This window comes from Meles meles, chromosome 12, assembly GCF_922984935.1.
Source record: "Meles meles chromosome 12, mMelMel3.1 paternal haplotype, whole genome shotgun sequence".
NCBI lineage: Eukaryota > Metazoa > Chordata > Mammalia > Carnivora > Mustelidae > Meles > Meles meles.
The window spans coordinates 3644351-3670753 of NC_060077.1; the positions used below are offsets into that span (position 1 = coordinate 3644351).

The 26403-nt window shown below is 38.5% G+C and overlaps 2 protein-coding genes across 2 annotated transcripts in view; both read left to right on the forward strand.

The window, feature by feature from the left end:
• Positions 1–26403, forward strand: part of SPPL3 (signal peptide peptidase like 3) — a 143418-nt gene that overhangs the window by 22338 nt on the left and 94677 nt on the right. The gene's annotated exons all lie outside the window — the stretch shown is intronic.
• Positions 23487–23962, forward strand: LOC123954421 (60S ribosomal protein L23a-like). The gene has a single exon (XM_046025559.1). It carries the CDS (start codon positions 23495–23497, stop codon positions 23960–23962), a length of 468 nt encoding a protein of 155 aa, XP_045881515.1. The 5' UTR covers positions 23487–23494.

Sequence of the window (26403 nt, forward strand, 5' to 3'; positions counted from 1 at the left end):
TAATGTTTAACCATCAAATTTGTGGTGTGGATTGTTTTAATTATATTGAGAAACAAGTATTTTATTGCTTTTTATGAAAAAGAATGGGATTGAGTTTTATAAAATATGTAGAGTCTTGATATCATCACATTTTGCTTAAATCTTTGTACAATATCAATTTTACTGATTTAAAAAACAGTGTTTGGGGGCGCCTGGGTGGGTCAGTGGGTTAAGCCGCTGACTTCAGCTCAGGTCATGATCCCAGGGTCCTGGAATAGAGTTCCGCATCAGGCTCTCTGCTCAGCAGGGTGCCTGCTTCCCTCCCTCTCTCTCTGCCTGCCTCTCTATCTACTTGTGATCTCTCTCTGTCAAATAAAGAAATAAAATCTTTAAAAACAAAAAACAAAAAACAAAACAGTGTTTGCATTTGTGGAACAAAACCTATTTAGTAGTTTTTAAAATCTCTTGAAGTATTGTTTAATTGCTTGAATTTTATTTCAAATTTCTCACATCATTATTCATAAATAAGATTGTCTTATAGTTTTCTGTTTTAATTTTATCTGGGTTTTTTTTTTTTTGTTTTTTTTGTTTTTTTAATATCTTCTTAGAGAGAGAGCAAGCGATTGAGCACAGGGGAGAGGCGAAGCAGGCTGCCTGCTTATTAGCAGGGAGCCTGATGCAGGACTGGATCCCAGGACCCTGACACCATGACCGTAGCCGAGGGCAGAGGCTTAACCCTCTGAGCCACCCAGGCGCCCCTTATTACATGTAATTTTTAAAATTTCTTTTTGAGGTATAATTGTCTGCAGTAAAATTCACCCATTTTACGTGTATAATTCTCTGAGTTCATGACGATGCTCTTGTGGGATCGCCAGCACAGTCAAAATACGTTCCTTCCCAGCACTCCGAATAATCCTTTTTGCCTCTCTCTCTTTTCTAGGCCCTTAGCAATCACTGATTTGTTGTTTATCGTTATTTGTTTTTGTTTTTGTTTGGAATTTCGAATAATGAATCATATAGCATATAGTCAATTCTGGCTTCTTTCACTTAGAAAAATGTTTTTGAGATCACCTGTGTTGTTGGGTGTATCAGAAGTTTTTGTTCTTTTTATTGCTGGACAGTAGTCCTTTGTATAGAAATATCACCGTTTGTTTACCATTCACCATTTGTTGGATACTATTTCTTGTTTTGGAGCTATTATAAATAAAACTGCTATGAATACTCATTTTCACAGTTCATGTTGCAGCTGGTAGTTTTGTCTTCTCATTTCTGCTAGGTTGTATCATTTGTTGGTATATTTTCTTGTTCTGATAATATTCTGACAATATTCTTATTTTGATAATCTTTCTTATTTTCTAATAATATTCTTTCTGGGGGCACCTGGGTGGCTCAGTGGGTTAAGCCTCTGCCTTCATCCTAGGTCATGATCTCAGGGTCCTGGGATCAAGCCCCGCATCGGGCTCTCTGCTCAGTGGGGAGCCTGCTTCCCCCTCTCTCTTTGCCTGCCTCTCTGCCTACTTGTGATCTCTCTCTCTCTCTTCCAAGTAAATAAAATCTTTAAAAAAAAAATCTTTTTGATTTTCTCCAACATGTATTTTTTATTTATGTAACATCTGTTGTGATATCCCTTCTTTCATTCCTGATATTGGTAATTTGTGGCTTGTTCCTTTTTCCTGATCAGTCTATAGAGCTAGAGGTTTATTAATTTTTTTTATCTTTTCAAAGAATCATTTTGCTTTCTGTTGCTTGTTCTATAGTATTTTCCTTTCTGTTATATTGATGTATTATTACTTTTCCTTCTTACTTTGCCTTTTATTTGCCTTTCTTTTTGTAGTTCCTCAAGAGGAAAGCTTAGATCATTGACTTGAAAGCTATCTTCTTTTCCAGTATAACCATTTGAAGCTATAAATTTACACCTGAGAACTTCTTTAGCTGGGTCCCTTAAATTTTGATGTTTCATTTTCATTCAAGTCAGAGTATTTTCTAATTTATAATCTACTTGACCATGGCTTATATATTTAGAAGTGCATCTTTGTAGTTTAATTCTCTTACAGGTAGAGAACATGCTTTGTATTATTTCAGTCCTTTTAAATTCAAGTAGTTTTTTGCCCCTCCCTACTTCCTTTGTAGTGTTTTGTTTTGTTTTATTTTGTTTTTCTTAACTGGTCCAGAATATGGTTCAAGTTGGTGAGTGTTTCAGGTACACTTGAAAACAATGTGTATTTTGCTGTTATTGGGCGAAATATTACATAAATATCTATTAGGTCAAGTTGGTTTATAGTGTTCAAATCTTTGCTGATTTTTTAAAATTCTGTCAGTTACTGAGGAAGGTGTATTGAAAGTTCCTAACTTTAGTTGCTTTGTGTATTTCTCTTTTCAGTTCTATGACTGTCAAAGCTTTGTTACTAGGTATATACATATTTAGGATGGTTATGTCCTGTTGATGAATTAATCCCTCTATCATTATTAATATCCCTCCTAATAGTCATTGTTCCAAAATCTACTTTGTTGATATTTATACCACTTTAACTTAGTGTCTACAATCATTTGTATTTTTCCATCCTTTTAATCTGTGTTATATATATATATATATATATTTTTTTTTTTTTTTTTTTTTTTATTTGACAGACAGCAATCACAAGTAGGCAGAGAGGCAGGCAGAGAGAGGAAGGGAAGCAGGCTCCCTGCTGAGCAGAGAGCTTGATGCGGAGCTCTATCCCAGGACCCTGGGATCATGGCCTGAGCTGAAGGCAGAGGCTTAACCCACTGAGCCACCCAGGCGCCCCTGTTTTTTATATTTAGACTCTTTCTTATAGATAGCATATGGTTGGGGCTTGCTTTTTTATGCGTTTGACAACATTTGCCTTTTAATTGAAGTAGACTGTATATTTTCTGTAATTATATACTTGTATTAAACATAAGCTCAAGACCCTCAAATTAGGAGTTGCACGTTCTCCTGACTGAGCCATCCAGGCACCCCCATATTTTCCTTCTTTCTATTTGTTTTCTATTTGTTCCATGTGTTCCTTCTCCTTTCCTATATTTCCTCTTTTTTTTTTTAACATTTGAGAATTTTTTTTTTTTTTTAAACCAGGACCTCACTGGGCCCCAGCTCTGTTTCTTTTCTTTCTTTCTTTCTTTTTTTTTTTTTTTTTTTGTAATATTTTATTTACTTGGCAGAGAGAAATCACAACTAGGCAGAGAGGCAGGCAGAGAGAAAGGAGGAAGCAGGCTCCCTGCAGAGCAGAGAGCCTGATGCGGGTCTCGATCCCAGGACCCTGGGATCATGACCTGAGCCGAAGGCAGGCTTTAACCCACTGAGCCACCCAGGCACCCCAACATTTGAGAATTTTTATGATTCCATTTTATCTTTTTTTGCTTTACTTGGTTTGTCTTTGTTTTATATTTTTAGTGGTTGATATAGGGCTTATAGTATACATCTTTAATTTCTTACTAACTCTGTTGAATTAATGTTATACCACTTCACCTATATATAATTTACGTGATTTAGGATGGCATACTTTAATTTTTCCTGTCCCAGTTACTTTCATGGCATAAGAAGTTATCGGTAACTTAGTGTTACAAACCCATTCTGATGGTGAGGCATTTGAATGGGGCATAGTAGGGACTGTCCAATGATGTGACCTCTGCAGAAGGAGCTCAAAGCTGGGGGACTGGGATTATCTGAGGATTTTGCTCACTCACATGTTGAGTGGTTGAGGCTGGCTGAGACCTTAGCTTAGTCTGTTGGCTAGAACTCATATACATGACCTCTTTATGTGGCCTAAATTTTTTTAAAGTCTGCTTTGGGTTCCAAAGGCATGTATCCTAACAAAAACCAGACAAATAGAAATTATTTTGCCTTTTATGATCTAGCCTTGATCTTGAGTCATGCAGTGTTTCTCTTGCTGTATTCTCTGGTGGAGGCAGTTACAAAGATTTGCAGAGGTTCAAGGAGAGGGAACATAGATGTCCCCCCGTACCCCCCCCCACACTTACCCTATCACCATCTTATTGGAGGATTATCAGTGTCACATTGGAAGCAGAGCATATGGGTTGAGATGGGAGGCAATCTTTGGAAAATGCAGTCCATTATGCTCTCACATATCTCTGTTCCTCTGTTATCAGACATTTTAGTTTTTTGTATGTTGTAAACACCACAATGTGTTATTTTGTTTTAAACATGTCTTTTACATTTACGCACATACTTACAATTTGTTTCACTCTTTATTCCTTTTTGTAGATCCAAATTTATATCTGATAGTATTCTATGTGAAGAATTTCCTTTAACATTTGTTGTAGCAGGGGTCTGCTCCTGATGAATCCTCTCAGCTTTTATTTGTCTAAAAGATTTATTTTGTCTTTGTGTTTAAAAACACTTCACTGGATATAGAATTTTATGTTGACAAAATTTTTTTAGCTCTTTAGGATCTTATACTTTTTTCTGTCCTTTGTGATTTCTAGTAAGTCTGCTTTCATTTTTCATCTATGCTCTTATTTGAATAGTGTGGTCTTTTCCCTGGATGCTCAAAGTTTTCCTTATCATTTTTTCTTTTAAGCGGTTTGATGTACTTCAGTGTTTTTTCCCCTTTGTTTCTTCTGTATGAGACTTGGGTTTCTTGGCTCTCTCTTACAGTTTTTATCAAGTGTGTCAGATTTTCAGCTATTACTTCTTCAAGGTTTTTTGTTTGTTTGTTTTTCTGCTCTCCCTTCAGTTTTTCTGGACCCTAGTTGTCTGTGTTTGAGCACTTGATAGTGTCCAACAGTTTACTGAGGCTCTGTTCTTTTTTTATGTCTCCAATCTTTGTCTCTATGGATAGTCTATTTGCTGTCTTCCACTTAACTAATATTTTCTTCTGCAGTGTTTCATCTCTTTTTCCATTCAGGGTAGTGTGTGTGAGGCAATACACACACACACACACACACACACTCTCTCTCTCTCTCTGTCTCTCTCTCTGCAGGGGGAGGCAGAAGGAGAGAGAGAGAATCTTAAGCAGACTGTGCTGAGTGTGGAGCCTGACTCCATGCTCAGTCCCATGACCCTGAGATCATGACCTGAGCCAAAATCAAGAGTTGGCCAGCCCTCCAACTAGTCAAGACACCCAGGTGCCCTGTATTTTTCATTTTAGATAGTATCTTTTTAAAAACCTCAGTTCCATTGGGTCTTTTTTTTTTTTTAATCTATTTCTTTTCTTTCCACTTCACATATATCTGAACCAGATTTATAATATAACATCTTTGTATTTTAAATCCATAATGTCCCATTTGTCTTTAATTCCATTTATGGTTCTGTTTCATTTGATTTTGATTACCTTTTCTGGATGTGGGTCATTGTTTTCCTCTTTCCTTTGTATGGCTGAACATTGTGAATTTTACATTTTACATTTCTGGGTACTGAATTTTGCTATATTCCTTTAAAGAATGTCAGACTTTGTTGTATACATAGTTAAGTAATTTTTAGGCCAGTTTGATCTTTGTGAAGCTTTGAAGGCTTATATGGCTGGTCACAGCAGTTTTTCTCCTTAGACTGTAGCCCCTTGTTGGAGTGTGATCCTTCTAGTGACTCTGAGTTTCTCCACTTTGACTAATTGGATCACAGATGATTCCCAGCCCTGTGTGAGCTCTTGAGAATTGTTGGACTGATTGCTTTTTGGTAGTTTGTTCCCTGCTCTTTTTTTTTTTTTTTTTAAAGATTTTATTTATTTATTTGACAGAGAGAGATCACAAGTAGGCAGAGAGGCAGGCAGAGAGAGAGGAGGAAGCAGGCTCCCTGCAGAGCAGAGAGCCCGATGCGGGGCTCGATCCCAGGACCCTGAGATCATGACCTGAGCCGAAGGCAGCGGCCTAATCCACTGAGCCACCCAGGCGCCCCTGTTCCCTGCTCTTGAGGAGAAGGTTTCTGGTATCAAAAGAACAACTTTATAGATCATTAGATCTCTACATGCATGCACCTGGTTTCTTTTCAGCCCTTCATTCCTCAAATTCTGGCTGCAAATTCTCAGCTTCCCCCTACTCTGTTTTTCATTCAACACAGTCAGACCTCTGAATCCTATTTCAAATTTCTGTCCCTGCAGTAAAGCCTAGTAATTGCCTCCAGGCAGTAAAGTTTGGTCAGTCATGGACTTTACTTTCTTTGCTTCCTTTTTCTCAAGGATCACAGTCTGTGCTGCTGTTTGTCCAATGTCTGAAAACTGCTATTTCATGTATTTTGTCAGGGTTTCTAGTTGTTTATAATAGGGCAATTCCTGTAGTAGTTACCACTTCATGTTCAGAATTAGAAGTCTTCCTGTTTAAATTGCATTTGTACTTTCAACGGTTTATCCATTTCATTGGACAACAAAAATTCTTTTTAAGATTTTATTTATTCATTTGAGAGAAAGAGAGCATGAGCAGACAGAGGATCAGAGGCAGAGAGGGAGAAGCTGGCTCCCCACTGAGTGGGAAGCCCAGCTTGATCCCAGGACCCCAGGATCACAACCTGAGCCAAAGGCAGATGCTTAACTGATTGAACCACCCCGGTGCCCCTCATTGGTCAACAAATTCTGTGTCAATTCTACTTTCTAATTTTTCAGCTCACCCCCCATTTAATTGTTAAAATTGGTTTAAATATACAAATACACTAAGCATGATACGCTCTAGTTCCATCCATGTCGTCGCAAATGGCATGATTTCATTTCTTTTGATGGCTGCATAGTATTCCATTGTGTATATATACCACATCTTCTTTATCCATTCATCTGTTGATGGACATCTAGGTTCTTTCCATAGTTTGGCTATTGTAGACATTGTTGCTATAAACATTCGGGTACACGTGCCCCTTCGGATCACTATGTTTGTATCTTTAGGGTAAATACCCAGTAGTGCAATTGCTGGGTCATAGGGTAGTTCTATTTTCAACATTTTGAGGAACCTCCATGCTGTTTTCCAGAGTGGTTGCTATGGTGAGTGCTGTGAAGTGTGTAAACCTGGCGATTCACAGACCTGTACCCCTGGGGATAAAAATACATTATATGTTTATTAAAAAAAAAAAATTTGGAAGGGGAGGCAAACCATAAGAGACTATGGACTCTGAAAAACAACCTGAGGGTTTTGAAGGGTCAGGGGTGGGAGGTTGGGGGAACAGGTGGTGGGTAATGGAGAGGGCACGTTTTGCATGGAGCACTGGGTGTTGTGCAAAAAGAATGAATACTGTTACGCTGAAAAAATAAATAAAATGGAAAAAAGTAAAAAAAATATACAAATACATAAATATATAATAAAATATATATTAACTGTATGTTTATGTAACGTATGTAAGTTAAAACATACCATTTTAACTATTTATAAGTTTACAGTTCATGGCATTAAGTACATTCACGTTGTTGTACAACGACCACATCATTCATCTCCAGAACTTTTTCATTTTCTCACACTCAAACTCAGTGCCCATTGAACACTCAACTCCCCATTGGCACCCTCTCCCCAGGACTTGGCAACTACCATTTTACTTTCTGACTATTCTTACATTAAATGGAGTCATACAGTGTTTCTCTGTGTGTGACTGACTCAATTTACTTAGCATGATGTCTTCAAGATTCATCCATGTTGTAGCATGTGTCAGAATTTTCTTCCTTTGTGAGGCTGAACATTTTATTGTATGGCTGTATCACATTTTGCATATCCATTTGTTGATAGATGTGGGTTATTTCTGCCTTTTGGCTGATTGTGAATAATGCTGCTATGAACATGGCTTTACAGATACCTGTTGGAATCTCTGGTTTCGGTTGTTTTGGATATATACCTAGGCCTTACTAATTTTTATGGACACATGCCGGAGAGAGTATTGAGACATTCAGGAACAGTTCCTGGTAGTGAGTAGATTGCTAATCTAGTAAAATCCAGTTTTTAAATATTCCTATTTTTGGATTCTCAGCTGTCTGTTTGAAATCACTACATTTGAAATTCTTTTTGTTCTAGATGATACATGTTTCCATTCTGGTATTTGAGTCATGTTTGATTACATATATTTGTGATATGCTTAGATGTAGTATTTGTTTCTGTTTTTATAACTACTTCTATGTGGATCATTAAAGTGAGTTGTAGCTACAGAATAATACTGTGTAGTGGCAAAAATGCTAATTTAAGAAGTAAATAGTAGCATGCCAGTGATTTTTAAATACCTAGCCTAGTTACTTAGCTCAGTAGTTCTCAGGTAGGGTAGTGTTGTTGGTGGGGTGGACAGGCATTTTTGGTTGTCACCACACTAGAGGTTGTTGTAGGTGATAGTGAGCTAAGTTTGCTAGATGTCTTCCATTGTGCAGGCCAGTGCTGTATAGTGAACTGTTCTGTCTCTTAGGAGGTTGGAATCTCCTGTGATGACCTCAGTCCAAAATATTCTACATACATACACAAGACAGTTTTACGTGATGTTAATATATACTGCAGTCAATGAATGCAGTTGGTATGTACATCAGGGACTGAGTAATGGCCTTTCACATAGAGGTTTACAAAGAATTGTTTACCATTTTGGAAAAATGCTTCACAGTGGTACCCCCTTAGAGTATTTTGGTCACCATTTCATATACCTGATTGAATTAGCATTTGTAGGTGTCAAGTTCATGGTGATTCATAGTATTGATGCAGACATTTTACTAGATCATATCTTCTGGTGTAGTGATGCTCAAGTTTTTACATGTTAGCGTTTTATGAGTCAGTTTCCTTTTCTCTTTCCTTCATATTATAGTTAGGGCATTGTATTTTTTTTTTTTTTTAAGTTATTTAGCTAGGTAAGTTTTCAATATAATTTCAGGGTTTAATAAAGGAACTGTTAAAAAGTTCATTATAAATAGGAGGTTTTGAGTCTGGTAAGCTTGAAGGCCCTGAATTGATTGAATAGCAGGGAGGATTGAGCTGCAGAGTCCCTGTGGCACACATATACCTTTAAGACTGCTGTAGTATTTCTATGAAAAGTTATCACTAATATTACCTTACAGATATGTGTGAAAATATTCTTTTATCAGTATTCTTTGGAAGTTACCACTATCTCATGAACGGGCATACCATTGATACTTTGAGAAACAATGCTGTGTATCTTGTCTTTTATATATTGACCTTATTTTTCTCAGTTACTGTTTTTGTTGTAAATTCTCTCTAAGTAGTTTTTACTTCAAGCCTCTTTTTGTTTTGTTTTAAATTTTATTTACTGAGGTATAACTGACATACAACATAGTAGTTTCAGGTGTACTCAAAGGTGCTTTTTATTGTAGTTCAGTACTAAACTTTACCCGTTAGCCTGTCCTGTTTGAACAATTTGTTATTGAATTTGGGTTTTAATTCATTGCGATGAGACTTTTTATAAGGAAATCTGACCCTTTACATTTATCACTTTTATTTTCTTTTTTTAACTTTAATTTTCTTATATTAAATTATCTGATACTGTAAGTCCAACGGTGGAATGAACGTTTTTTAACACTTTTAAACATTTTTGATGTGCCTTTGCAGTCCTTAATGGCGAGTGAAGTTTGCGATTTACTGGTGGATAACTTTGTATTGCAGTTGTCGCTGACTGCTTATATGTCAGTTTAGCCATGTGTAAAGGTGTCTTTTCACTCACTTGCCACCTCAGTTATTTGCACTGACAGCATTACACATGGCTGAATTTTAAGTTAAATTTAGGTATAGAACTTGTATATTTCTTCAATGGGAATGTGATACAAAGATTTTTTTATGTGTGGGAAACAACCTGTACCAAGACAGATGATACAGTTAAAAGAGATAAAGTTGTTAACACATCTTAGAGTTTGAAAGATAAGGAAGTTGAGTGTGATGATTCATGATTTGTGGTGGATCATAACCCAAGTGCTGACATCTTTTTTTTTTTTTTAAGATTTTATTTATTTACTTCACAGACAGAGATCACAAGTAGGCAGAGAAGGAGGCAGAGAGAGAGGAGGAAGCAGCCTCCCTGCTGAGCAGAGAGCCCAAAGTGGGGCTTGATCCCAGGACCCTGGGATCATGACCTGAGCCGAAGGCAGAGGCTTTAACCCACTGAGCCACCCAGGCGCCCCAAGTGCTGACATCTTTAAAAATCCTAATTTTTAAACAGAAATTGCTCAACATCTTGCTGCCTAGTTATGAAAAAATGAAACAGTATAACCACATACAAAATTTAGATGATTCCCAGATACTCCTCTGTTTACCTCAAAATTATGTGTTCTGAGGTTGTGAAAGAGAATGCAATTAGTTTTTAAAAAGTGACATGTTAATCTGATAAGCCATGACTGCTGATGGCCAGAAGTTCAGAAAAACTGTTAAACTTCGAATTTGAAGAAAGTTTCAGTTCAAACTTTGATCAGCTTTTGAAGAGGAAAGTGGTATGTAATTGTTTTGAGAAATGTGTTGCCATGATTTCACAGTGGATGGCCCCTTAGAATGGAAGAAATGAGTTATTTCTCCCTTTTAAATCTTTCCTGTTTTCAAACATGCCTTTTCCAAGATAGATTATGCCTTACCATTCAGTTTATTCAGAAACTGACTTTACATATCTACCTTTTATTTATTTACTTATTTTAAAAAGATTTTATTTATTTTAGAGAGAAAGAGTGCATGTGAGCAGGGAGGGGCAAAGAGGAGAGGGAGAAAAAAATCTGAAATAGACTAGTCACTGAACTCAGAGCCTGATGTGAGGTTGAGCCCATGACCTCGAGATCCTGACCTGAGCTGAAATCAAGAGTCCGATGCTCAACTGACTGAACCATCCAGGTGCCCCATGTATCATTACATTTGTAATTAATTTCATGCTTTTCAGAGAATAAAATATATAAATTATGTGACGATAGATACGATCTAAATCCCTCAATTACAGTGTTTCTTCTAAAGTATGTTTCCTGCCCTCACATGATTATAAGAATCCCTAACATGTTGCTGCATAGGATTCCCAGGCTTCTTCCTTGATGTTTCTGGTCTACTAAGGCTGTGGTAGAGCCCAGGAATCTAGATTTGTAGGCATCCTAGGTGATTCTTTAGGATAGTTTGGGAAATACTGCTAGAGAACCTGGGCTCATTCATGAGAGTGGTGCCTAATTTTGACTGCTATACAAAATTTCTTTGCTACAATTTAGGATACATCTGTTCTAGTTATAGTGATATTTTGACTATTACTGATATTTTGCAAGTATTTCTTTTGTATCAGGCCCCGTGCCAAACACTGAATGGGTTGAATCCTCACAACTCTTAGACGTATAGGTACTATAATTCTCATTTTGCAAATAAGGATAAATAATTTGTATAAGGTCTTTGCTAGTAAGTGGTAGACTCAGGATTGGAACCCAGACAAACAGACTTAAAGCCAGTGCTCTTAACCACACTATATTGGCTGTTGCAAGTCAAATGCTGAGCTAAGCTGGTTGTGCAGTACATCGTAGGATAGTGTATAGTTCACTCTGTGTATGGAAATGAGAGACATAGTAGAACATAGGTTGAAAGCCCAGCAGAGTGTTGTCTTCTAAATATGTGAGAGTCAGAGGCGAAAACAGTAACCAAACCTGAAAGATCACAAAGGGATCAGTTAGATAACTGTTAAAGATTCTGGAGAATAACAGTTTTCAACATGTGGTATCTGTACTCCTGGAAACCCTGAAACCCTTTCATGGGGTCTTCAGGGTCAAACTATTTTCATAACATTACTGAGAAATTCTGACTTTTTCTGTGTGCTAGTAACATTTGTACTGCTGGTTCAGGTGCACTGATAGATAAAGTGTTGGTGCCTAAGCACGAAACAGGGCATTGGTACCAGATTGTCTAGTAGACATTTTACTCTTCACTGCCATATACTCTATAGTTTAAAAGAAAAAAAAGTCCATTTCATTAAGGAATGCCCTTATTGAAGTAAAAAATAGAGTAAAAGAGTACATGTCCTTTGATTTATCTATTTAAGGTAATGGGAGTATATAGATTGCACTTCTGCGTATTTATGTACCAAGATGGTTTTAAGGAAAAGCACTTGGAGGATTAGAGTTGCATACTGATCTAGCAAATTTCTTCATGGAACACCGTATTTATTTATTTACTTGAGAGAGAGAGAAGGAGAGCGTGCACACATGTGGGGGAGGGGCAGAGGAAGAGGAACAAATAGACTGGCTGAGTGCAGAACCAACATGGCCAGTCCCACAACCGTCAGTTCATGACCTGAGCTGAAATCAGGAGTCGGTTGCCTAACCAACTGAGCCACCCATTTTTACTTGAAAGATTAATTGAAAGAAAAATTACAGTTATTCTGATTTGGGTAATTAGCAGACATTTTCTCAAAAATGAAAGAACTCAGAAGTAGGAGTTTCTGGGTGACTTTGGATGTCATTCATCCTTACTGTAGGGACTACTAAGTGCCAGACCTTGCAGATTTGATCTTTTCTCCTGGACCCGAGGCCTCTACTGCAGCAGATCCTAAGGCATCCAAGCTTGATCCCCCTCTTATGTCAGTGGGTTAGGAAGAATAACCCAGAATCCTGGAACAAACTGGATGTTGGTGATTAAAGCAAGTTCTACTCAGTGAATGTAGATTATAGCAAGCTGAAGAAAGGAGTCCAGACTTCTTTTTTTTTTTTTTAAAGATTTTATCCATTTATTGACAGAGAGAGAGATCACAATTAGGTAGAGAGACAGACAGAGAGAGAGGGGAAGCAGGCTCACTGCTGAGCAGAGAGCCCGAAGTGGGACTCGATCCCAGAACCCTGAGATCATGACCTGAGCCGAAGGCAGAGGCTTAACCCACTGAGCCACCCAGGCGCCCAGGAGTCCAGACTTCTAAATGAAATGTTTCACTGTATAAAGCTGCTTTGAATGAAGGTCTTTCAGAAGCCATCTACACAGTTTTCCACTTATCTAGGAAATATTTCCTCTCTAAATGTGAAATCATATTGGTGTATTGTGTTGGGGTTTACACAAAATAATAAATCTATGAAACTTGGGGGGTAATGAAAGAACTGAGTGGAGGGGGGTGCACCTGGGTGGCTCAGTTGGTTGAGCGTCCGACTCTTGATTTTGGCTCAGGTTATGATTTCAGAGTCTTGAGATCAAGCCCCATGTTGGGCTCAGCACTGACTGAGAGTCCGCTTCAGAGTCTCCCTCTGCCCCTCCCCCACATGCACGTGCATTTTCTCTTTCTAAAATAAATCTTAAAATAAAAAAAACCTGATAGTATTTGTTGCCGATGGTAAAATTTGAGCTTCCCACTATTTAAAGGCTTTTCTGAAAAGATCAGTGGTAATGTTAAGAAATAAGAATTTTTGATATTGAATAAGGAAATGTGTTAATGTTTTGAAGAGCTCTTTAACTCAGTGAAATAATAATTGCTGAACAAAGATCCAAAGTGCAACGTAGACCGGTGGATTTTAATGTAACACTGATGTGGTTTCAGGTTCCATATTGTGTGTAATCTTTAAGAAACTACCATCTTTTGAGCTTTGTTGCAGTACTGAAGAAGAATATCCATAATTTTCTGAAAAGCTATTTACAAACTCCCTTTTCAAACTACAGATTCGTGTGAGGCTATATTTTCCTTATATATTTCATCCAAAGCAAATTATTGCAACAGATTAAATGCTGAAGTAGATGTGAGAATGCAGCCGACTTCTGTTAAACCAGGCGTTAAAGATATTTGCAAAAATGTAAAACAGTGCCACTATTCTAACTTTAGAAAAACCTATGTTTCGGGCGCCTGGGTGGCTCAGTGGGTTAAGCCGCTGCCTTCGGCTCAGGTCATGATCTCAGGGTCCTGGGATCGAGTCCCGCATCGGGCTCTCTGCTCAGCAGCGAGTCTGCTTCCCTCTCTCTCTCTGCCTGCCTCTCTGTCTACTTGTGATCTCTGTCTGTCAGATAAATAAATAAAATCTTTAAAAAAAAAAAAAAAAGAAAAACCTATGTTTCATTAATACGTGATTTATGTGCATATGTATTGGGCTTATTATTGTTTTAAAATAAATATTTTTAATGTTCTCAGTTCTAATTCTAAAATACATATCCGTATATATAATGTACATAAACAAGCCTTTTGGGTCCCCAGGGGGAGTCCTAAAATAATAAAAGATTGCGAACAGCTTCTGTAGACACCGTGGGTATTATTTTACAGTACAGTATTGTAATTATTGTTGACTTGTTTATTGTTGTTTTAAAGTCTTAATTCCTTCAAGTGTATGCCCAAAATTCTAGAATTGAAACCATGTGGAAAACATGAAAATGTTGAGAACCACCACCCAAAGCCATATTCTTTTTTTTTTTTTTTTTTTTTTAATTTGTATTTCTTTGACAGAGAGAAATCACAACTAGGCAGAGAGGCAGGCAGAGAGAGAGGAGGAAGCAGGCTCCCTGCCAAGCAGAGAGCCGGATGCGGGGCTCGATCCCAGGACCCTGGGACCATGACCTGAGCCGAAGGCAGAGGCTTTAACCCACTGAGCCACCCAGGCGCCCCCCAAAGCCATATTCTTAATCCTTTCACAGTTCTCTTTTACCCCAACTCTCTTTTAGGCTTCCTTATCTTCTTTTTAGTATCTCAAAGCTCTTGGGTATCAAGGATCCAGAGCATATTTTGGGGTTTTTTTTTGTTTTTTTAAAGATTTTATTTATTTATTTGACAGACAGAGATCACAAGCAGGCAGAGAGGCAGGCAGAGAGAGAGGAGGAAGCAGGCTCCCTGCCGAGCGGAGAGCCCGATGCGGGGCTCAATCCCAGGACCCTGAGATCATGACCTGAGCCGAAGGCAGAGGCTTTAACCCACTGAGCCACCCAGGCACCCCCAGAGCATATTTTGAAAGGTACTTTCTGCTCTTCCCTTTATTCTTCCCTTCCACATCTGTTATCCTTATTGCTCTTGTAATCTAGTTATTGACCTTCAATTTGAGAGATTGTTCTTGAGAGATATTATAGATATCTTTAAAGTTTTATGGCTTTATTTCAGACGGTTGGAAGTCTGAATGCTGGTGGGATTTTTGTTCTTTGTTATATATATTGAGGAAATCTTGGTCTGGTGAGAAAGCCTGAATAATAGGGATCAGGAAATCTGGATTGTGGTCTTGAATCCACTTTTAACCAGTTACAAAATTTCTTGTTCCCTTGGTTTCATCATCTGTGAAAGGCAGATACGAATCACTCCCCCCCTTAGATCTTATTCAGCAAATAGTTGACTTTTTAAAATGTGCTTGGTAGAAGAGATACAAAGAAAAATCAGCATGAATTCTGCTCTCAAGTAACTTGGGTTCTAGTAGGAAAAGTAATGTAATTTTTACCTTGCATTTTGGCTATTTATAGATGTATCTTATTTTAATCATTAGAATATAACTTTTTTAAAGGCAAACCTGTTTTTACACCCTTGGTAATGGATACCACCAACAGAGCTTTGTACCTATTAGGTACAGAAACTCTTTCATAACACAAATAATAAGGGACAGGACAAATCTGTTGGGAAATTGGATTGTTTATTATATGTTATGATTTTAAGGATGTGATTTTTTTTTTTAAATCTACTGGAGATTTGGTTGTATGCTAAGTGTAAAAGCAGACTGTATCCTCCCCTGCCACATAAATCAGGATTCAGTCCTTTGCTCTGATACATATAAATGAAGGCATCTTACTTATGTAGTATCACCACAAGACTGTAGTTTACTGTACTAGAGCAAGGATCCACCATAGCCTGGTTAACTAAAAATGTGGCTACTGGCATAGCTAAATGAAATCTAGATTACATTGATAACAGTCTCTTCAGGATTGGATTCTAAAATTCTTACTCTTTTCCCCTTCCTGTCATTGGCAAAACCCTTTCCAAGGTTTTATCCTTTGGGAGAATTTTACGCCTTGTCTCCTTCCTCCTCCTATTTTTCTTCAATGTTATATAGACAGGCATCAGTGAATATGGCTTATAGGCCAAGTCTGACCCACCAACTGTATGTGTAAATAAAGTTTTATTGTAACACAGCCATACCCCTTTATTTACATATCATCTATGACTGCTTTCATGCTGTAATGGTAGAGGTTAATCATTGGAGCAGAGACCCTCTGGTTTGCAATCTAAAGTATTTACTGTCTAGCCCTTTTAAGGAAAAGCTTGTTGGATTCTGCTTCTCATGCTATTTCTGATAAAGCGCCAGTTTCTCATTCCTCCCTGACCCCAATTTGTCATGAGCACATATTTTGGTAAAATACACTAAAATAAATTATCAGGAAAAAAAAAGTAATAAAAGCTTACAAAATGCATGCCCTCGATTTCATTATTAGAGGCAACAGACATAAAATTACCAAATTCCTTTAAAGGTTTCAAAATCATTTATTCTGTTTTTGTACTTGAAGTAGGTCGATTAGCAATAGTTTTTGAACCAGCACCAGCGCTGAATCACATTTTGAATAGCCCTGTTCTAGGGACACCTGGGTGGCTCAGTTGGTTGAGTGTCTGCCTTCGACTCAGATCATGATCCCAGGGTCTTGGGATTGAGTACCGCATCAAGCACCTTGCTTGGTGGGGAACCTGCTTCTCCCTCTCACCCCTGTTCCCCCTACTTGTGCTGTCTCTCTCTGACAATAAAATCTTAAAAAAAAAAAAAATGAATAGCCCTGTTCTAATAATCAGTCTATTATTTAAGGACTTTTGCATTTATATAATTTATTCAATTTGTTTAATAATTATAAAAATATTTGTGTATCAAGATGGGATTGGGAGGGAGACAAACCATAAATGACTCTTAATCTCACAAAACAAACTGGGGGTTGCTGGGGGGAGGTGGGATTGGGAGAGGGGGAGAGGGCTATGGACATTGGGGAGGGGAGGCGAACCATAAGAGACTATGGACTCTGAAAAACAACCTGAGGGTTTTGAAGGGTCAGGGGTGGGAGGTTGGGGCAACCTGAGGGTTTTGAAGGGTCAGGGGTGGGAGGTTGGGGGAACAGGTGGTGGGTGATGGGGAGGGCACGTTTTGCATGGAGCACTGGGTGTTGTGCAAAAAGAATGAATACTGTTACGCTGAAAAAATTAATAAAAAGGGAAAAAAAATATTTGTGTAACTTACATGGCATATATGCCAAAGTATGCTAAAGATATATCCGGAAAGTGATGTGTTTTCCACAGGTGAGCCAAGTCTTTCCTGGGTGATTTTATGTGTTGTTGTTTTTTTAAGATTTTATTTATTTGGGGCGCCTGGGTGGCTCAGTGGATTAAGCCGCTGCCTTCGGCTCAGGTCATGATCTCAGGGTCCTGGGATCGAGCCCCGCATCGGGCTCTCTGCTCTGCAGGGAGCCTGCTTCCTCCTCTCTCTCTGCCTGCCTCTCTGTCTGCTTGTGATCTCTCTCTCTGTCAAATAAATAAATAAAATCTTAAAAAAAAAAAGATTTTATTTATTTATTTGACAGAGATCACAAGTAGGCAGAGAAGCAGGTGGGTTGGGTGCGGGGAAGCAGGCTCTTGATGCGGGGCTCGATCCCAGAACCCTGGGATCACGACCTGAGCCGAAGGCAGAGGCTTTAACCCACTGAGCCACCCAGGCACCCCTGTGTATTCTTTATCAGCTTGAAAACCCTGCTTAGTGACTGAGTAGACTCTTTTTTTTTTCTTTTTAAGATTTTATTCATGCATCCGACAGAGATATAGCACAAGCAGGCAGAGGGAGAGGGAGAAGCAGGCTCTCCTGTGAGCAGGACTCGATCCTAGGACCCTGGGATCATGACCCAACTAACTGAGCGACCCAGGCACTGTCTGAGTAGACTTTATGACGCTGTGTTTTATATTGTATTTGAACTTAGTATAGCTTCCTTATTAATAGGGACAATATGTCTATAGATGTAAGTGTTCAAAAAGAATTTTTTTTAATTAGTGGTTTCTTTTTCTTTTCTTTTCTTTTCTTTTTTTTTAATTTTTTATTTGTCAGGGAAAGAGGGCACAAGCGGAGGGGAGAGGCAGGCAGAGGGAGAAACAGACTCCCCACCAAGCAATGAGCCTGATCTGGCTCTTGATCCCAGGACCCTTAGGATCATGACCTGAGCTAAAGGCAGCCACTTGACTGAGACACCCAGGCGTCCCAAATTAGTGGTTTTTATAGGATTTTTGTTTCAGGTAGTACTTTTTCAGGAGGTCAAAATAAACCATATATACGCAGACACACTACTATATATGGTGCACATGTGTGTGCATATATAATCACAAATAACTTCAGTTACTGCTTGAAAACATTTGGATTCAGTAACCTTTACCTTATTTAGGAAGAGATGTGAGCACTTAATTTTATATTTGCTTATAATAAGCACTCTAAGTTTTCTTTATAGATAAAATCTCCCCATTAGAAATTTTTCTTACCGTGCCTCCTAGAAACATGATGAGACAAAAGTAAAAAATGAAAGCATAACTTTTTATTTTTAGGACCCTAAATAGAGTGAATAAGTAAAGGAAACCCTAATAGATTATAAAACGAAACTGGTTCATCAAAAGTTAAGTGATGAACTGTATGACCATACAGTTTTACTCCCACTAGTTTGGCGGCCTATAAATTCTTGGCTCACATTTGGTTTTCTCTGTTGTCTTCTGCCATATTGTATTGCTGTCCAAGACTAAAGATATTCTGATAGTTCTTACAAGTGATTTGGTCTTTTTGCCTGGATGCCAGAATTTTTGCTGGCTGGTTTTCAAAATCTAGTCATTTACTGGAATGTCCTAGTAGTGGTCATTAGGGCTTAATAGATTTGATACATAGTTTCAGGTTTTTTATTTCATAAAATTTTCCTCAAATTATGTTTCAGTATTTTTTATGTTCCATTTCTTTGCTTTTGTTTTTTCCATTATGTTATTATTATGTCATTTTCTTAAATTTTTAAAGCTGATTTTGAAATATTGTGTTATAATTTTCATCTAGTAAAGGCAGTTTTTCTAGTAGGCTTTCACTGCCTTTAAGGATGGTATCTACCTCCTCCCTCCCCCTTTTAAAAAGATTTGTTTATTTATTTGTTTATTTGACAGAGAGAGAGACAGTGGGAGAGCGAATATAAGCAGGGGAAGCAGGAGAGGGAGAAACGGGCCTCCCACAGAGCAGGGAGCCTGATGTGGGGCTGGACCCAGGATGCTGGGATCCTGACCTGAGCAGAAGGAAGACACTTAACAACTGAGCCACCCAGGTGCCCAACCCTTTTCTTTTAGTAACTTTGAGATACAACCCCAGTGCTTTCCCTTGCTCATTTGTAAGTGAAATTAATTTCCTGAACTATTAGAAAAAATAAACAGTCATGAAGACTTTTCTGGCTTCATGGTTCTAGCTCCCTATTCCGAATTTTCTGGTGGTGGGCGCAGAGGTAAGCTTGTACTTTCACACTTTTCCTGGCCCTTAACTCCTCCCAGTTGTTTATCCTGGCAGCCTTCTTCCTTTCCCTCTCTTGTCTCTTTGATGCTTAACTTGGATTCTGTTCCCCGTAGTGTCTCCTCAGTACAAGGCTTTGTCCTGAAAGGGAGCTTTAGATGGGCTAGCTTTGAGTTTGTAGGGCAGAGTACTCCATCCCCTTCAGACCTCCACAGTCTCCTTGAAGCTACTCACAAGTTGGAATGTATAAAATTGCTTTTATTTTCAGCTGCTGTTCTCAGTTGTCAGGCTGCACTTTCCATACAGTGCCTGTCATCTCTTTTGGGGTTCTCCTGATTTCAGGTTCATCAGATATTGCTTCCCTCTGCTGCTTCTCAAATGAATGGCAGTTATACATGGGTCTTTAGCAGGCAGTAGTTGGCCCCTACCTGCTTGTTTATTGGGTTTCATAAGCACACCTTTTTTCTTAGGTTTGTTGTAAATGTAGATTTTCAGTTTTGCTAACCAGTTTGTTTTTATGGGAGAATTCAGGAGTAGTCAAAAACAACTATGCCCTTGCTGCTGCCATTATTCTAGAATCCTGTCCTGTAATTAATTAAAATACTTTTTTGAGCAGAAGAGTAGCAAAATTGAAAATGATAGTATTTTGGTTTTGCTTTTTATGTCAGATACGCATGTAGTTTAACATAATATAGTGGGATAAAGCTCTGGTGTGATATGCTATCTTGATTCATTAGGAGTACCAATCAGATTTAAATTATTTCACTTCGGAAACATGATTTAATGTGTTTATATGATTAGCAAAATTCATGTGTAAGGGACTGTTCTTTGGTTTGAGAACAATTAGGTAACTTAAGTAATGTGTATTTTGTAATTCATAAAAAGCAGTAGAGAGAGAGAGATACATGGAGGAGAAATTAAGTTAGAAAAATACTCTGTTTTTACCAATACCTTAATAATGGCAACCTTAAATTTGTCATTGGATGGTAGTGTACAGGTGGTTAGTTTACTGTTGACCATATTTATTTATGTTTCTTCATAGTCTGGCCTTAATACATGCTAACAAAATGATTTTTAGCAAAGTACTTATGACCCATTATTTAGGATATAATTGTTTGGAGGTGCAAATTTGGAATTGACATCAGTGTCTGATTATTAAATATATATTTTTTTCACTGCTGTATCGAGGAAGACAGTTTACTTCATCCACTTTTTCATTCTTTTATGAATTGCTGTATCTTCAGTATAATTAACAATAGTCCTGACTTGACTGACATAAGAAAAACTTGTTGAATTCATATTGTCAGGATTTTTTATCTGTTGTGCTTATTGCAATATCTCTAGTCAGTACTTAGGAAATACCTGAATAAATGAAAATATCTAAAATATCTGAGTAAATAAATGAAAATATTATCTCCATAATAGTGGTTGGGCAGCTCAGTGATAGTACCAGGGGTCCATATTCTTTCCATCCTTCTGCTCTCCTCTCTTCAGTGTATCTGCCTCATCTGTAGGCTTGCTGCCCTACTTTTGCAAGATGGCTGCAAAATTTCCTAAACATCACTTCCTTGAGACCACATCTAGGGGCAGAAGAATCTTTTCTTCCCTCTGTGTGTGTGTGGAGGGGGGGCGCGGGAGGTGTTTGGTTTTTTGCTTTGTTTTGTTTTAGATCAGGGAAGACCTTTTCCTCCTATCTCATTGGCCAGAATTGTATCATAAGCCTAAGCCAGATCACTGTCAAGGGGACTAGAATCTCCAGAATTTGCTTAAGACCTGTGCTATCCAATAAAGTAGACTCTAGCCACATGTGGCTATTTAAATTTAAATTCATTAAAATTAAGTAGAATTATAGATTCAGTGGCACTCACCATGTTTCACTTATTGGCCAGTGCAGATAGAGAATGTTTCATCATCACAGAAAGTTCTGTTGGACAGCGTGGGCTTAGGTTAACATGATTTATCCTCTGGGCCTTTTAGAATTACATTCACTCTTGAAACTGGAATTCTCTCTGCGGCCTTCCAGGGACATCTGCATAATGAATAGGTACAGTATCTGACAGTGGTTCCACCCTGGTGTGGCTCTTCGGCTACAGGTACACCCCTGCTCCCTTTGCAGGGTGACGTATTTCCTCCGTGTGTGAAAAAGAGTAAGATTTTTCTGCCTGAAAGAGAATCTCACACATTTTTGAAGCAAATGTTGTTTCACTTGAGACCAGTAACTTTATTTGAAAATAAAGCTTGGAGTCAAAATGCTAAGTAGCAGAGAGCTATGATTTACTTGACAAAAACTGGTTTATATACATTTGTCAGTTTCTTTTTTTTAAATGAAGATTTTATTTATTTATTTGACAGACACAGTGAGAGAGGGAACACAAGCAGGGGGAATGGGAGAGGGAGAAGTAGGCTGCCTGCTGAGTTAAGTTCTTTATAGATTTGGGATACTAGCACTTTATCTGATATGTCATTTGCAAATATCTTCTCCACTCTTCTCCATTTTCTTTTGGTTTTGTTGACTGTTTCCTTTGCTGTGCAGAAGTTTATCTTGATGAAGTCCTAGTAGTTCCTTTTTGCTTTAGTTTCCCTTGCATTTGAAGACGTGTCTAGGAAGAAGTTGCTGCAGCCAAAGTAGAAGAGGTAGTACTATGCTGAATAGCAGTGGATGAGAGTGGACATCCCTGGTGTATTCTGACCTTAGGGGAAAAGCTCTCAGTTTTTCTCCATTGAGAATGATATTTGCTATGGGTTTTTCATAGATGGCTTTTATGATATTGAGGTATGTTCCCTCTATTCCTACACTGTGAAGAGTTTTAATCAAGAAGGGGTGCTGAAAAGCATCCCCCCCCCTTTTTTTTTAAGCATCCCTTTTTTTTAATCAAAAAGAGATGCAGGAAAAATGCTTTTTCTGCATCAGTTGAGAGTATCATATGGTTCTTGTCCTTTCTTTTATTAATGTGGCTTATCATATTGATTGATTTGAGGATGTTGAAACACCCTTGCAGCCCAGGAATAAATCTGACTTGGTCGTGGTGAGTAGTCCTCTTAATGTAGTATTGGATCCTATTGGCTAGTATCTTGGTGAGAATTTTGGCATCCATGTTCATCAGGGATGTTGGTCTGTAATTCTCCTTTTTTGTGGGGTCTTTGGTTTGGGGATCAAGGTAATGCTGGCCACATAGAAAGAGTTTCCTTTCCTTCCATTTCTAGTTTTTGAAACCATTTCTAGTTTCTAGTTATTCTTCAGAAGAATAGGTATTAATCTTCAAATGTTTGGTAGAATTCCCCTGCCTTCCCCCCACCTGTGCTAATTCTCTCTCTCAAAGAAATACAGTCTTAAAAAAAAAATAAAGTGAAAAAGAATAAAGGAAATTTAGTTTTTCATTATTGATAAACTTCACAAAGTTCTGTAATTTAATGATACTTAGACTTTGGGGCATTCAGGCTGACTTATTTTATTTTATGTTTTAAAGAGGAGGGAGGGGCAGAGGAAGAAAAAATCTTAAGCAGGTTCCAAGCCCAGTGCAGAGTCAGATGCTGGGCTTGATCTCACAACCCTGAGATTATGACTTGTGCCAAAATCCAGAGTCTGGATGCTTAACTGACTGAGCTGCCAAGGCACCCCCAGGCTGGCTAATTTTACTTTATTTTATTTTATTTTTAAAGATTTTATTTATTTGAGAGAGAGAGCAGGAGTGGGAAGAGGAGCAGAGCATAGGGAGAGGGAGACTGCTGGGCGTTTGAACTCCCTGCTGAGCAGGGAGCCAGATGCAGGGGCTCAATTCCAGGACCCTGGAATCATGACCTGAGTCAAAGGCAGACACTTAACCAACTGAGTCATTCAGGCGTCCCCAGGCTAACTAATTTTAGATTGAACCAGTTAACTGCCTTTTTGTTTGTTTGTTTAGTATTATTAGGATGCTTTCTTGCCTTAATAAAATATACCAGGGCAATTTGACATTTAGTTGATTAAGGATTTGATAACACCTCTTACTCTTGTCCGTCATTTACTGTTTTACTGATTTTAAATGTAGGTGTTGTAAAAGACAGGTGAGCAACACAGCACATCTCCCCTTGATTAGCAAACAAAACCAAACCAAAAAAACCTGCTGCCTGCTTGCATGCTTCTCCATTTTATGTCAGCAGGACTAGATTTACTTCTGTCTATTCGAGTGTAATTTGACAAACACCACCAAAACTTACTTGTTTCGCCTTTTACGAAGATGGCGCCGAAAGCTAAGAAGGAAGCCCCTGCCCCTCCCAAAGCCGAAGCCAAAGCAAAGGCTTTGAAGACCAAGAAAGTGGTGCTGAAAGGCGTCCACAGTCACAAAAAAAAGATCCGCCCATCACCTACGTTCCGACGACCCAAGACTCTGCGTCTCCGAAGGCAGCCCAAATACCCTCGGAAGAGCGCCCCCAGGAGAAACAAGCTTGATCACTATGCCATAATCAAGATCCCCCTGACTACTGAGTCAGCCATGAAGAAAATAGAAGACGACAACACACTTGTGTTCATTGTGGATGTCAAGGCCAACAAGCACCAGATCAAACAGGCTGTGAAGAAGCTCTATGACATTGATGTAGCCAAGGTCAACACCTTAATCAGGCCTGATGGAGAGAAGAAGGCATACGTTCGACTGGCCCCTGACTATGATGCTTTGGATGTTGCCAACGAAATTGGGATCATCTAAACTGAGTCCAGCTGGCTAAATCTAAATACAGTTTTTTCATGATGATTAAAAAACAAAACAAAACTTGTTTCTTCATTCTGAAGCAGTTGAGGGATGAACAAACATTCTGAAGTCTTTACAAATGTAATAACCTCCCACTGGATGTGGAAGATTATTCTCATGCTTGATGGTGAACCCTGGGCTTTTCTGAGCTTTAGTTTCCTCTGTCCACTGCCCAGCTGGCTGCTGCATGTATGTATTGTCTCACTGCACAGAGCAGTCAGTAAAGGGTAAATTGATAACTTGCACAGACCGTGAGGAACTCAATTTGAGTTGGCTCAGTTTTCTTGTTTGGGAAAGTACTGGCTGGCACTGTGGTTTTTTCCCCTCCCTGGGTGTTTTTGTTGTTGTTTGTGGTGGGTTTTTGTTGTTATTTGCAGTTTCAAATGTAGTTTTCACCAGCTTTCATAATTAGTAGCTTTTCCGGTGCCATGAATATCTGAATTTTATCTAAAACAGTGTTTCTTTTAAAGTATTGTCCTTGTACTAGCAGCATCTGCATCACTAGGGAACTTTTTAAAAATGTAAATTCTTGACTCTGCCCCATGTCTACTGAACCAGAAACTTGGGGAGTGAGGCCCAGTTGTCTGTGTTTTAATAAATCTTTCTGGTGGTTTTAATGTGCCCTCAGGTTTGAGAACTCTGATCTAGAAAATCCATGGATTTGCATCATTTGGATCAAGCTCTGAAACTTTCTCTCCATGTGCTTTGATCTGCGTATCTTCCTTTCTAACAGTCTTAAAAGGATACCAAAAGAATGAGGAAATAAGATAATTTATGTTGAGAGTTTTTTACTTTGCTAATATTGTGTACATTTTTAAAGTTCGTGAATTTTTGATGTTTGGTATCAGGTGTTCTTGTGATATCTTAATGAGTAAGTACAATTCATTTGGGCAGATAAAAATGTTAGAGTATCTTACTTGTCTTAACACAGAAGTTCTCTGCTTTTAGATGCAGCATACGCCTGGAGAATTATAAATAAAAGTCCTTACTATATACAGATATTTTCCTTGAGCTGCTCGCGTGTTCTCTCAGGAGAATATGATGAGCAGATATGGTGGTGATGAAGAATGTGTTTTTAATAGAAAATGTCAAATGGGATGGGATGCCTGGTGACTCAGTTGGTTAGGCATCTGCCTTCCGCTCAGGTCATGATCTCAGGGTCCTGGGATTGATCCTTGCATGGAGCTCCCTGCTCAGCAGGGAGTCTGCTTCTCCCTCTGACCCTCCTCCACTCGTGTTCTCTCTCAAAATCTTAAAAAAAGTAAAAAAGAAAATGTCAAATTGGCTTGCCAGTATGTATAGTAACAGACAGGGAGTTCTCTATATTGTTTGTCTTAGCCCAATATCCAGAAATACAGCTATCATTTCACACCAAATAGCATATCCCCATAGGTCCAAATAGTTTACCTGTATGCTGTGGGGTGCCTCAGCAAAACCATATGGGCATCACAGGATATTTTTAATTTTCCAGGAAACACAGTGACATCTCTCAGACATCATGCAAATTGCTAGTGTAATGTAGTTCACCATTCAGCATTAAATCACTGCATTCCTTTAGATAGAATATTGTATTTTTGCAAAGCTGGGATTTTGATCATTGCTGTAACCAAGCAAGTACTGTATTATGAAAGTCAGTGTGAAGCAGGAAATAAGGGAGGCAATGTCCAATCTGATTCTAAGACTCAGAATTTGAGAAGTTGGAGAGTACCCAAGAGGTGCTAAGTCGTTAGGACATACTTAGTGTACTTGGACCTAATAGAACTATTTGGCATTTCTTTTGCCCCAGTGGACACCATAAGAAAATGACCAAGGTTATAAGAGAACAATGACCTGAAGAAGTGAGGGAACGTCTGGTGTGAATTAAGTTTTTTTGATAAATTGCTGTTTGGACTTCAGGTGTGGTAAAAAGTTGTACAAGAAAACAAGAGGAAGAAAGTGAGGTGATTGTAAACAGCACAGTCTAGGAGAAGGCAGTATGTGGTGATATGTATGGTCTTCAGGGCCTGTTTTGAGTCCTGGTTTTTTGGCTAACTGTATGACTGAGTGAGAAATTGACTTTCTAGACCTGCCTTAGTATTCATAAAATAGGAATGATTAACATCACATAAGATTTAAGTGAGCCATTCTAGGTTAAGTATGCTTTATAGAACTTTAAATCTCTAGACAGGTTGGGGGTAGGCTCAGTAATGGTTCCTCAAAGATATCCATATTCTAATTCCTGTTGCCCTAAATATGGTAAAAAAAGACTTTGCAGATGTAATTAAGTTAAGGATCTTGAGAGGGGGAAGTTATCCTGGATTATCCAGGTGGGTGCTTAAAAGAAGGCAGGAGATCCAAGTGAGTAGTAGTAGAGTTGATGGTAGAAGCAAGAGGAGGGGGTGATGTGATTAAGGGGGCAT

Excerpts from the sequence above, each read along its gene's own strand:
- LOC123954421 (XM_046025559.1), top strand. The coding sequence starts at position 23,495 with ATGGCGCCGAAAGCTAAGAAGGAAGCCCCTGCCCCTCCCAAAGCCGAA.